Source organism: Cottoperca gobio, unplaced genomic scaffold, assembly GCF_900634415.1.
Source record: "Cottoperca gobio unplaced genomic scaffold, fCotGob3.1 fCotGob3_117arrow_ctg1, whole genome shotgun sequence".
Classification (NCBI taxonomy): Eukaryota; Metazoa; Chordata; class Actinopteri; order Perciformes; family Bovichtidae; genus Cottoperca; species Cottoperca gobio.
The window spans coordinates 1-16,211 of record NW_021166790.1 but is presented as its reverse complement, the minus strand read 5'-3'; the positions used below and the strand labels follow the sequence as shown (position 1 = coordinate 16,211).

The window sequence follows — 16,211 nt, the reverse complement described above, 5'->3', positions numbered from 1 at the left end:
CAAATCTCAAAACATTTTCAAAATCGGTCAAACGCTTTGGATGAAGAGTTTTTAAAGATATATGTTTCATTAAAGTCAGTGAACAGTCAGGACTCTCTCTGCAAACAAAATGTACCTCCACACACCAACATACACACACCTCAGTGTGTACCACACACACCAACATACACACACCTCAGTGTGTACCACACACACCAACATACACACACCTCAGTGTGTACCACACACCAACATACACACACCTCAGTGTGTACCTCCACACACCAACATACACACACCTCAGTGTGTACCACACACACCAACATACAGACACCTCAGTGTGTACCTCCACACACCAACATACACACACCTCAGTGTGTACCTCCACACACCAACATACACACACTTCAGTGTGTACCTCCACACACCAACATACACACACCTCAGTGTGTACCTCCACACACCAACATACACACACCTCAGTGTGTACCACACACACCAACATACACACACCTCAGTGTGTACCACACACCAACATACACACACCTCAGTGTGTACCTCCACACACCAACATACACACACCTCAGTGTGTACCACACACCAACATACACACACCTCAGTGTGTACCTCCACACACCAACATACACACACCTCAGTGTGTACCACACACCAACATACACACACCTCAGTGTGTACCACACACCAACATACACACACCTCAGTGTGTACCTCCACACACCAACATACACACACCTCAGTGTGTACCACACACCAACATACACACACCTCAGTGTGTACCACACACCAACATACACACACCAACATACACACACCTCAGTGTGTACCACACACCAACATACACACACCTCAGTGTGTACCACACAACAACATACACACACCTCAGTGTGTACCACACACCAACATACACACACCTCAGTGTGTACCACACACCAACATACACACACCTCAGTGTGTACCTCCACACCAACATACACACACCTCAGTGTGTACCACACACCAACATACACACACCTCAGTGTGTACCACACACCAACATACACACACCTCAGTGTGTACCTCCACACACCAACATACACACACCTCAGTGTGTACCTCCACACACCAACATACACACACCTCAGTGTGTACCTCCACACACCAACATACACACACCTCAGTGTGTACCACACACCAACATACACACACCTCAGTGTGTACCACACACACCAACATACACACACCTCAGTGTGTACCACACACCAACATACACACACCTCAGTGTGTACCTCCACACACCAACATACACACACCTCAGTGTGTACCTCCACACACCAACATACACACACTTCAGTGTGTACCTCCACACACCAACATACACACACCTCAGTGTGAAGTACACCACACTCACACTCACACACACGGAGCGGTGGTGGTGTGATCCCGTCGCTCTTTGCGTATTAAAGCATGTATTATTGATTGGAACAAGCAGCGGTGAAGTGGAGCGCAGGGCGGCAGCTTTGTTCAAGGGCAAAGCTGCAAGCTAGCCACTTAGCAGGCTGACAGGGGGGGGGAGTGATGTTTGTACATGTGTGTTTGCTTCCGTACACAGCGAACGTTCGTTACCATGTACTGTGTCCATATGACACCCTGTTGGATAAATCAATCCCTGACCTGTGTGTGTGTGTGTGTGTGTGTGTGTGTGTGTGTGTGTGTGTGTGTGTGTGTGTGCGTGCGTGAGTTTGTGTGTGTGTGTGTCTCTGAAAACTTGGTTAAAGATATAATATGTAACTCCACATGCCCCGTGTTGTATATTTAGTTACATTATCACAAATGTTTCCAACAGTTTTCAAAGCCAGAGAAATGTGTGAATTTATTAAAAGGTAAAATAAGTAAATAAACAAAACACACAGGGGGGGGGGGGGTGATATTCAGGGAAAGACTCTGAAATATTCATGGCGTATTAAAAAGCTCTATTTCTTTAGTCGAGGAGGATTCTTTCAATCTTTTAATCAGCAGGTTTGTTTGCACATATGTGGTGCTAAATGTCCCAGCATGCATTGCATCTGAGAGTGCAGGGGAGGGAGGGCTGCATCAGTCGCTGCCTTGCACAAGGGCTCGAGGCAGTTAACAAAAAAAGTAATCCACCCACACAGAGTGTGTGTGTGTGTGTGTATGTGTGTGCTGACCTGAGTTCAGCAGCTCCTGCTCCATCACTCCGCAGCCCAGCACCTCCATCCAGTCGCCCTGGAAACGCACTTCCATCTCAAAGGAGGGGTGAGTGAAGGGGAAGTAACAGTCGACCCACCGGACCTCCAGATCTGAGACACACACACACACACACTTAGTAAACTCTATCTAAGTGAACACTTTGAACCCTGTGACCCTCACAGCCCATCTGAGCGCCTTACCTTGTCCGAACAGGTTTGTGACGAGTCGGGTCAGAGTGAGTTTCAGATGGAACTCCAGAAGCTTCACGGCCTCCAGAGAGTGAAGATGCTGTTTGTGAGGAGTCCTCCGACCTCCAGCCTCAAACAGAGACAGATCCTCCCCCTGCTGCACCCCCGAGAACAGCTGGAACACACACATCTGGATTATCACAACTCTCACTACACACACATCTGGATCATCACAACTCTCACTACACACACATCTGGATCATCACAACTCTCACTACACACACATCTGGATCATCACAACTCTCACTACACACATCTGGATCATCACAACTCTCACTACACACACATCTGGATCATCACAACTCTCACTACACACACATCTGGATCATCACAACTCTCACTACACACACACATCTGGATCATCACAACTCTCACTACACACACACATCTGGATCATCACAACTCTCACTACACACACATCTGGATCATCTCAACTCTCACTACACACACACATCTGGATCATCACAACTCTCACTACACACACACATCTGGATCATCACAACTCTCACTACACACACACATCTGGATCATCACAACTCTCACTACACACACATCTGGATCATCTCAACTCTCACTACACACACACATCTGGATCATCACAACTCTCACTACACACACACATCTGGATCATCACAACTCTCACTACACACACATCTGGATCATCTCAACTCTCACTACACACACACATCTGGATCATCACAACTCTCACTACACACACATCTGGATCATCACAACTCTCACTACACACATCTGGATCATCACAACTCTCACTACACACATACATCTGGATCATCTCAACTCTCACTACACACACACATCTGGATCATCACAACTCTCACTACACACATACATCTGGATCATCTCAACTCTCACTACACATACACATCTGGATCATCACAACTCTCACTACACACATACATCTGGATCATCTCAACTCTCACTACACACACATCTGGATCATCACAACTCTCACTACACACACACATCTGGATCATCTCAACTCTCACTACACACACACATCTGGATCATCACAACTCTCACTACACACATCTGGATCATCACAACTCTCACTACACACACACATCTGGATCATCACAACTCTCACTACACACACACATATGGATCATCACAACTCTCACTACACACATCTGGATCATCACAACTCTCACTACACACATCTGGATCATCACAACTCTCACTACACACACATCTGGATCATCACAACTCTCACTACACACACACATCTGGATCATCACAACTCTCACTACACACATCTGAATCATCACAACTCTCACTACACACACATCTGGATCATCACAACTCTCACTACACACACACATCTGGATCATCACAACTCTCACTACACACACACATCTGGATCATCACAACTCTCACTACACACATCTGGATCATCACAACTCTCACTACACACACATCTGGATCATCACAACTCTCACTACACACACATCTGGATCATCACAACTCTCACTACACACACACATCTGGATCATCACAACTCTCACTACACACATCTGGATCATCACAACTCTCACTACACACATCTGGATCATCTCAACTCTCACTACACACACATCTGGATCATCACAACTCTCACTACACACATCTGGATCATCACAACTCTCACTACACACATCTGGATCATCACAACTCTCACTACACACATCTGGATCATCACAACTCTCACTACACACATCTGGATCATCACAACTCTCACTACACACACATCTGGATCATCACAACTCTCACTACACACACACATCTGGATCATCACAACTCTCACTACACACATCTGGATCATCACAACTCTCACTACACACATCTGGATCATCTCAACTCTCACTACACACACATCTGGATCATCACAACTCTCACTACACACATCTGGATCATCACAACTCTCACTACACACATCTGGATCATCTCAACTCTCACTACACACACATCTGGATCATCACAACTCTCACTACACACACACATCTGGATCATCACAACTCTCACTACACACACATCTGAATCATCACAACTCTCACTACACACACACATCTGGATCATCACAACTCTCACTACACACACACATCTGGATCATCACAACTCTCACTACACACACACATCTGAATCATCACAACTCTCACTACACACACATCTGGATCATCTCAACTCTCACTACACACACACATCTGGATCATCACAACTCTCACTACACACACACATCTGAATCATCACAACTCTCACTACACACACATCTGGATCATCACAACTCTCACTACACACACACATCTGAATCATCACAACTCTCACTACACACACATCTGGATCATCTCAACTCTCACTACACACACATCTGGATCATCTCAACTCTCACTACACACACATCTGGATCATCACAACTCTCACTACACACACACATCTGGATCATCACAACTCTCACTACACACACATCTGAATCATCACAACTCTCACTACACACACACATCTGGATCATCACAACTCTCACTACACACACACATCTGGATCATCACAACTCTCACTACACACACACATCTGAATCATCACAACTCTCACTACACACACACATCTGGATCATCTCAACTCTCACTACACACACACATCTGAATCATCACAACTCTCACTACACACACATCTGGATCATCACAACTCTCACTACACACACACATCTGAATCATCACAACTCTCACTACACACACACATCTGGATCATCTCAACTCTCACTACACACACATCTGAATCATCACAACTCACTACACACACATCTGGATCATCACAACTCTCACTACACACACACATCTGGATCATCACAACTCTCACTACACACACATCTGGATCATCACAACTCTCACTACACACACATCTGGATCATCACAACTCTCACTACACACACACATCTGGATCATCACAACTCTCACTACACACACACATCTGAATCATCACAACTCTCACTACACACACACATCTGAATCATCACAACTCTCACTACACACACATCTGGATCATCACAACTCTCACTACACACACATCTGGATCATCACAACTCTCACTACACACACACATCTGGATCATCACAACTCTCACTACACACACACATCTGGATCATCACAACTCTCACTACACACATCTGGATCATCACAACTCTCACTACACACACACATCTGGATCATCACAACTCTCACTACACACACATCTGAATCATCACAACTCTCACTACACACACACATCTGGATCATCTCAACTCTCACTACACACATCTGAATCATCACAACTCTCACTACACACACATCTGGATCATCACAACTCTCACTACACACACACATCTGGATCATCACAACTCTCACTACACACACATCTGGATCATCACAACTCTCACTACACACACACATCTGGATCATCTCAACTCTTACTACACACACACATCTGGATCATCTCAACTCTCACTACACACACACATCTGGATCATCACAACTCTCACTACACACACACATCTGAATCATCACAACTCTCACTACACACACACATCTGAATCATCACAACTCTCACTACACACACACATCTGGATCATCACAACTCTCACTACACACACACATCTGGATCATCACAACTCTCACTACACACACACATCTGGATCATCACAACTCTCACTACACACACACATCTGGATCATCACAACTCTCACTACACACACATCTGAATCATCACAACTCTCACTACACACACATCTGGATCATCACAACTCTCACTACACACACACATCTGGATCATCACAACTCTCACTACACACATCTGGATCATCACAACTCTCACTACACACACACATCTGAATCATCACAACTCTCACTACACACATCTGGATCATCACAACTCTCACTACACACACACATCTGGATCATCACAACTCTCACTACACACACACATCTGGATCATCACAACTCTCACTACACACACATCTGGATCATCACAACTCTCACTACACACACACATCTGGATCATCACAACTCTCACTACACACACACATCTGGATCATCACAACTCTCACTACACACACATCTGGATCATCACAACTCTCACTACACACACATCTGGATCATCTCAACTCTCACTACACACACATCTGAATCATCACAACTCTCACTACACACACACATCTGAATCATCACAACTCTCACTACACACACATCTGGATCATCACAACTCTCACTACACACACACATCTGGATCATCACAACTCTCACTACACACACACATCTGGATCACAACTCTCACTACACACACACATCTGGATCATCTCAACTCTCACTACACACACATCTGAATCATCACAACTCTCACTACACACACATCTGGATCATCACAACTCTCACTACACACACACATCTGGATCATCTCAACTCTTACTACACACACACATCTGGATCATCACAACTCTCACTACACACACACATCTGGATCATCACAACTCTCACTACACACACACATCTGAATCATCACAACTCTCACTACACACACACATCTGGATCATCTCAACTCTCACTACACACACACATCTGAATCATCACAACTCTCACTACACACACATCTGGATCATCACAACTCTCACTACACACACACATCTGAATCATCACAACTCTCACTACACACACACATCTGGATCATCTCAACTCTCACTACACACACATCTGAATCATCACAACTCACTACACACACATCTGGATCATCACAACTCTCACTACACACACACATCTGGATCATCACAACTCTCACTACACACACATCTGGATCATCACAACTCTCACTACACACACATCTGGATCATCACAACTCTCACTACACACACACATCTGGATCATCACAACTCTCACTACACACACACATCTGAATCATCACAACTCTCACTACACACACACATCTGAATCATCACAACTCTCACTACACACACATCTGGATCATCACAACTCTCACTACACACACATCTGGATCATCACAACTCTCACTACACACACACATCTGGATCATCACAACTCTCACTACACACACACATCTGGATCATCACAACTCTCACTACACACATCTGGATCATCACAACTCTCACTACACACACACATCTGGATCATCACAACTCTCACTACACACACATCTGAATCATCACAACTCTCACTACACACACACATCTGGATCATCTCAACTCTCACTACACACATCTGAATCATCACAACTCTCACTACACACACATCTGGATCATCACAACTCTCACTACACACACACATCTGGATCATCACAACTCTCACTACACACACATCTGGATCATCACAACTCTCACTACACACACACATCTGGATCATCTCAACTCTTACTACACACACACATCTGGATCATCTCAACTCTCACTACACACACACATCTGGATCATCACAACTCTCACTACACACACACATCTGAATCATCACAACTCTCACTACACACACACATCTGAATCATCACAACTCTCACTACACACACACATCTGGATCATCACAACTCTCACTACACACACACATCTGGATCATCACAACTCTCACTACACACACACATCTGGATCATCACAACTCTCACTACACACACACATCTGGATCATCACAACTCTCACTACACACACATCTGAATCATCACAACTCTCACTACACACACATCTGGATCATCACAACTCTCACTACACACACACATCTGGATCATCACAACTCTCACTACACACATCTGGATCATCACAACTCTCACTACACACACACATCTGAATCATCACAACTCTCACTACACACATCTGGATCATCACAACTCTCACTACACACACACATCTGGATCATCACAACTCTCACTACACACACACATCTGGATCATCACAACTCTCACTACACACACATCTGGATCATCACAACTCTCACTACACACACACATCTGGATCATCACAACTCTCACTACACACACACATCTGGATCATCACAACTCTCACTACACACACATCTGGATCATCACAACTCTCACTACACACACATCTGGATCATCTCAACTCTCACTACACACACATCTGAATCATCACAACTCTCACTACACACACACATCTGAATCATCACAACTCTCACTACACACACATCTGGATCATCACAACTCTCACTACACACACACATCTGGATCATCACAACTCTCACTACACACACACATCTGGATCACAACTCTCACTACACACACACATCTGGATCATCTCAACTCTCACTACACACACATCTGAATCATCACAACTCTCACTACACACACATCTGGATCATCACAACTCTCACTACACACACATCTGGATCATCTCAACTCTTACTACACACACACATCTGGATCATCACAACTCTCACTACACACACACATCTGAATCATCACAACTCTCACTACACACACATCTGGATCATCACAACTCTCACTACACACACACATCTGGATCATCTCAACTCTCACTACACACACACATCTGGATCATCACAACTCTCACTACACACACACATCTGAATCATCACAACTCTCACTACACACACATCTGGATCATCACAACTCTCACTACACACACACATCTGGATCATCACAACTCTCACTACACACACATCTGGATCATCTCAACTCTCACTACACACACACATCTGGATCATCTCAACTCTCACTACACACACACATCTGGATCATCACAACTCTCACTACACACACACATCTGGATCATCACAACTCTCACTACACACACACATCTGGATCATCACAACTCTCACTACACACACACATCTGAATCATCACAACTCTCACTACACACACATCTGGATCATCTACAACTCTCACTACACACACACATCTGGATCATCACAACTCTCACTACACACACACATCTGAATCATCACAACTCTCACTACACACATCTGGATCATCACAACTCTCACTACACACACACATCTGAATCATCACAACTCTCACTACACACACATCTGGATCATCTCAACTCTCACTACACACACATCTGGATCATCTCAACTCTCACTACACACACATCTGGATCATCACAACTCTCACTACACACACACATCTGGATCATCACAACTCTCACTACACACACATCTGAATCATCACAACTCTCACTACACACACACATCTGGATCATCACAACTCTCACTACACACACACATCTGGATCATCACAACTCTCACTACACACACATCTGGATCATCACAACTCTCACTACACACACATCTGGATCATCACAACTCACTACACACACATCTGAGATCATCACAACTCACACCACACAATCTGGATCATCACAACTCCACTACACAACACACATCTGGATCATCACAAACTCTCACTACACACACACATCTGAATCATCACAACTCTCACTACACAACACATCTGATCATCTCAACTCTCACTACACACACATCTGGATCATCACAACTCACTACACACACATCTGGATCATCACAACTCTCACTACACACACACATCTGGATCATCACAACTCTCACTACACACACATCTGGATCATCACAACTCTCACTACACACACATCTGGATCATCACAACTCTCACTACACACACACATCTGGATCATCACAACTCTCACTACACACACACATATGAATCATCAACTCCCTCACACACACATCTGAACATCACAACCTCACTACACACACATCTGGATCATCACAACTCTCACTACACACACATCTGGATCATCACAACTCTCACTACACAACACATCTGGATCATCACAACTCTCACTACACACACACATCTGGATCATCACAACTCTCACTACACACATCTGGATCATCACAACTCTCACTACACACACACATCTGGATCATCACAACTCTCACTACACACATCTGGATCATCACAACTCTCACTACACACACACATCTGGATCATCACAACTCTCACTACACACACACATCTGGATCATCACAACTCTCACTACACACACATCTGGATCATCACAACTCTCACTACACACACACATCTGGATCATCACAACTCTCACTACACACACATCTGGATCATCACAACTCTCACTACACACACATCTGGATCATCACAACTCTCACTACACACACATCTGGATCATCTCAACTCTCACTACACACACATCTGAATCATCACAACTCTCACTACACACACATATGGATCATCACAACTCTCACTACACACACATCTGGATCATTCACAACTCTCACTACAACACAATCTGGATCATCACAACTCTCACTACACACACACATCTGGATCACAACTCTCACTACACACACACATCTGGATCATCTCAACTCTCACTACACACACATCTGAATCATCACAACTCTCACTACACACACATCTGGATCATCACAACTCTCACTACACACACACATCTGGATCATCTCAACTCTCACTACACACACACATCTGGATCATCTCAACTCTTACTACACACACACATCTGGATCATCACAACTCTCACTACACACACACATCTGGATCATCACAACTCTCACTACACACACACATCTGAATCATCACAACTCTCACTACCACACACATCTGGATCATCACAACTCTCACTACACACACACATCTGGATCATCACAACTCTCACTACACACACATCTGGATCATCTCAACTCTCACTACACACACACATCTGGATCATCTCAACTCTCACTACACACACACATCTGGATCATCACAACTCTCACTACACACACACATCTGGATCATCACAACTCTCCACTACACACACACATCTGGATCATCAAACTCTCACTACACACACACATCTGGAATCATCACAACTCTCACTACACACACATCTGGATCATCACAACTCTCACTACACACACACATCTGGATCATCACAACTCTCACTACACACACACATCTGAATCATCACAACTCTCACTACACACACATCTGGATCATCTCAAACTCTCACTACACACACACATCTGAATCATCACAACTCTCACTACCCACACATCTGATCATCTCAACTCTCACTACACACCAACATCTGGATCATCTCACTCTCACTACACACACATCTGGATCATCACAACTCTCACTACACACACACATCTGGAATCATCACAACTCTCACTACACACCACATCTGAATTCATCACAACTCTCACTACACACACACATCTGGATCATCACAACTCTCACTACACACACACATCTGGATCATCACAACTCTCACTACACACACATCTGGATCATCACAATCATCACACTCACTACACACACATCTGGATCATCACAACTCTCACTACACACACACATCTGGATCATCACAACTCTCACTACACACACACATCTGGATCATCACAACTCTCACTACACACACATCTGGATCATCACAACTCTCACTACACACACATCTGGATCATCACAACTCACTACACACACATCTGGATCATCACAACTCTCACTACAACACACATCTGGATCATCACAACTCTCACTACACACACACATCTGGATCATCACAACTCTCACTACACACACATCTGGATCATCACAACTCTCACTACACACACATCTGGATCATCACAACTCTCACTACACACACACATCTGGATCATCACAACTCTCACTACACACACCACATCTGGATCATCACAACTCTCACTACACACACACATCTGATCATCACAACTCTCACTACACACACACATCTGGAATCATCACAACTCTCACTACATCACACCACACACATCTGGATCATCACAACTCTCACTACACACACATCTGGATCATCACAACTCTCACTACACACACACATCTGGATCATCACAACTCTCACTACACACACACATCTGGATCATCTCAACTCTCACTACACACACACATCTGGATCATCACAACTCTCACTACACACCACACATCTGGATCATCACAACTCTCACTACACACACACATCTGGATCATCACAACTCTCACTACACACACACATCTGAATCATCACAACTCTCACTACACACACACATCTGGATCATCTCAACTCTCACTACACACACATCTGAATCATCACAACTCTCACTACACACACATCTGGATCATCACAACTCTCACTACACACACACATCTGGATCATCACAACTCTCACTACACACACATCTGGATCATCACAACTCTCACTACACACACACATCTGGATCATCTCAACTCTCACTACACATACACATCTGGATCATCTCAACTCTCACTACACACACAACATCTGGATCATCACAACTCTCACTACACACACACATCTGAATCATCACAAACTCTCACTACACACACACATCTGAATCATCACAACTCTCACTACACACACACATCTGGATCATCACAACTCTCACTACACACACACATCTGAATCATCACAACTCTCACTACACACACACATCTGGATCATCTCAACTCTCACTACACACACATCTGAATCATCACAACTCTCACTACACACACATCTGGATCATCACAACTCTCACTACACACACACATCTGGATCATCACAACTCTCACTACACACATCTGGATCATCACAACTCTCACTACACACACACATCTGAATCATCACAACTCTCACTACACACACATCTGGATCATCACAACTCTCACTACACACACACATCTGGATCATCACAACTCTCACTACACACACACATCTGGATCATCACAACTCTCACTACACACACACATCTGGATCATCACAACTCTCACTACACACACATCTGGATCATCACAACTCTCACTACACACACACATCTGGATCATCACAACTCTCACTACACACACACATCTGGATCATCACAACTCTCACTACACACACACATCTGGATCATCACAACTCTCACTACACACACATCTGGATCATCTCAACTCTCACTACACACACATCTGAATCATCATCAACTCTCACTACACACACACATCTGAATCATCACAACTCTCACTACACACACATCTGGATCATCACAACTCTCACTACACACCACACATCTGGATCATCACAACTCTCACTACACACACACATCTGGATCACAACTCTCACTACACACACACATCTGGATCATCTCAACTCTCACTACACACACATCTGAATCATCACAACTCTCACTACACACACACATCTGGATCATCTCAACTCTCACTACACACACACATCTGGATCATCTCAACTCTCACTACACACACACATCTGGATCATCACAACTCTCACTACACACACACATCTGAATCATCACAACTCTCACTACACACACATCTGGATCATCACAACTCTCACTACACACACACATCTGGATCATCACAACTCTCACTACACACACATCTGGATCATCTCAACTCTCACTACACACACACATCTGGATCATCTCAACTCTCACTACACACACACATCTGGATCATCACAACTCTCACTACACACACACATCTGGATCATCACAACTCTCACTACACACACACATCTGGATCATCACAACTCTCACTACACACACATCTGGATCATCCACAACTCTCACTACACACACACATCTGGATCATCTCAACTCTCACTACACACACACATCTGGATCATCATCAACTCTCACTACACCACACATCTGAATCATCACAACTCTCACTACACACACATCTGAATCATCACAACTCTCACTACACACACATCTGGAAAAACTCTCACTACACACACATCTGGATCATCACAACTCTCACTACACACACACACATCTGGATCATCACAACTCTCACTACACACACACATCTGGATCATCACAACTCTCACTACACACACATCTGGATCATCACAACTCTCACTACACACACACATCTGGATCATCACAACTCTCACTACACACACATCTGAATCATCACAACTCTCACTACACACACATCTGGATCATCACAACTCTCACTACACACACATCTGAATCATCACAACTCTCACTACACACACACATCTGGATCATCACAACTCTCACTACACACACATCTGGATCATCACAACTCTCACTACACACACATCTGGATCATCACAACTCTCACTACACACACATCTGGATCATCACAACTCTCACTACACACACATCTGGATCATCACAAACTCTCACTACACACACATCTGGATCATCACAACTCTCACTACACACACATCTGGATCATCACAACTCTCACTACACACACATCTGGATCATCACAACTCTCACTACACCCACACACATCTGAATCATCACAACTCTCACTACACCACACACATCTGGATCATCACAACTCTCACTACACACACACATCTGGATCATCTCAAACTCTCACTACACACCACATCTGAATCATCACAACTTTCACTACACACACATCTGAATCATCACAACTCTCACTACACACATCTGGATCATCACAACTCTCACTACACACATCTGGATCATCACAACTCTCACTACACACACACATCTGGATCATCACAACTCTCACTACACACACACATCTGAATCATCACAACTCTCACTACACACACATCTGGATCATCACAACTCTCACTACACACACACATCTGAATCATCACAACTCTCACTACACACACACATCTGGATCATCACAACTCTCACTACACACACACATCTGAATCATCACAACTCTCACTACACACACACATCTGGATCATCACAACTCTCACTACACACACACATCTGGATCATCTCAACTCTCATACACACACATCTGAATCATCACAACTCTCACTACACACACACATCTGGATCATCACAACTCTCACTACACACACACATCTGAATCATCACAACTCTCACTACACACACACATCTGGATCATCACAACTCTCACTACACACACACATCTGGATCATCTCAACTCTCACTACACACACATCTGAATCATCACAACTCTCACTACACACACACATCTGGATCATCACAACTCTCACTACACACACACATCTGAATCATCACAACTCTCACTACACACACACATCTGGATCATCACAACTCTCCACTACACACACACATCTGGATCATCTCAACTCTCACTACACACACAGCTGGATCATCACAACTCTCACTACACACACACATCTGGATCATCTCAACTCTCAACTCTCAGATCTGCACCTCGTGGTTGGAGAAGAGTCGGACGCCCTCCATCTGGTGGAAGACGGGATAGTGGCTGGCGTCGATCTCGTCCCGCCTGTAGACGTCTCCGGCCAACAGAAAGGCGTCCAGCCCGGCGCTCACCAGCTCCCGCTGGGGGCCGAGGTGTGGGCGCGGAGCATCGTCGTCCTGCAACACGTGACGTTAGTGATGTCCTCAAACCCTCCACAGTGTAACTCATAGAGCAAGACCCACAGGTGCATTGTAGGTGTTGACTCTCACCTGTTCAGGTAATAGTTATCTCCTGGCTTCCTGCTGGGGTGTTCGGGCGGGGGATCAGCAAGCTGTTAGTGAAAAGGTTTAGGAAACAATAAAAGTGAGATGTTTTGAATAAAGACGGACAGCTGACGTTGGAGACGTATTTTGGGATTGTCTTTTATAAAGTCTTTGTGTCGTCGTGTCAATCCTACTTTTAAAGCCTTTATTCTATAATCTGATGTTTGATGTCACTAAATAATGATAATAATAACAACCATTAATAAGAAGAAAAAAAAAAAGAAGAAAGAAAAAAAAGAAGAAGAAGAAGAAAAAAAAGAAGAAGAAAAAGAAGAAA

At 44.1% G+C, this 16,211-nt stretch overlaps 1 protein-coding gene across 1 annotated transcript; it reads right to left on the bottom strand.

The window, feature by feature from the left end:
• Positions 1–2,165: 2,165 nt before the first annotated feature.
• On the bottom strand, positions 2,166–15,942 carry LOC115004504 (phenylalanine--tRNA ligase, mitochondrial-like; the record flags this gene model as incomplete). The annotated part of the gene is given in 5 exon segments (XM_029426146.1): positions 2,166–2,297; positions 2,388–2,550; positions 15,620–15,756; positions 15,759–15,787; positions 15,881–15,942. Coding segments are annotated over 5 exon segments (523 nt in total), but the record flags the coding sequence as incomplete, so codon positions are not given.
• Between the last annotated feature and the right edge of the window lie 269 nt (positions 15,943–16,211).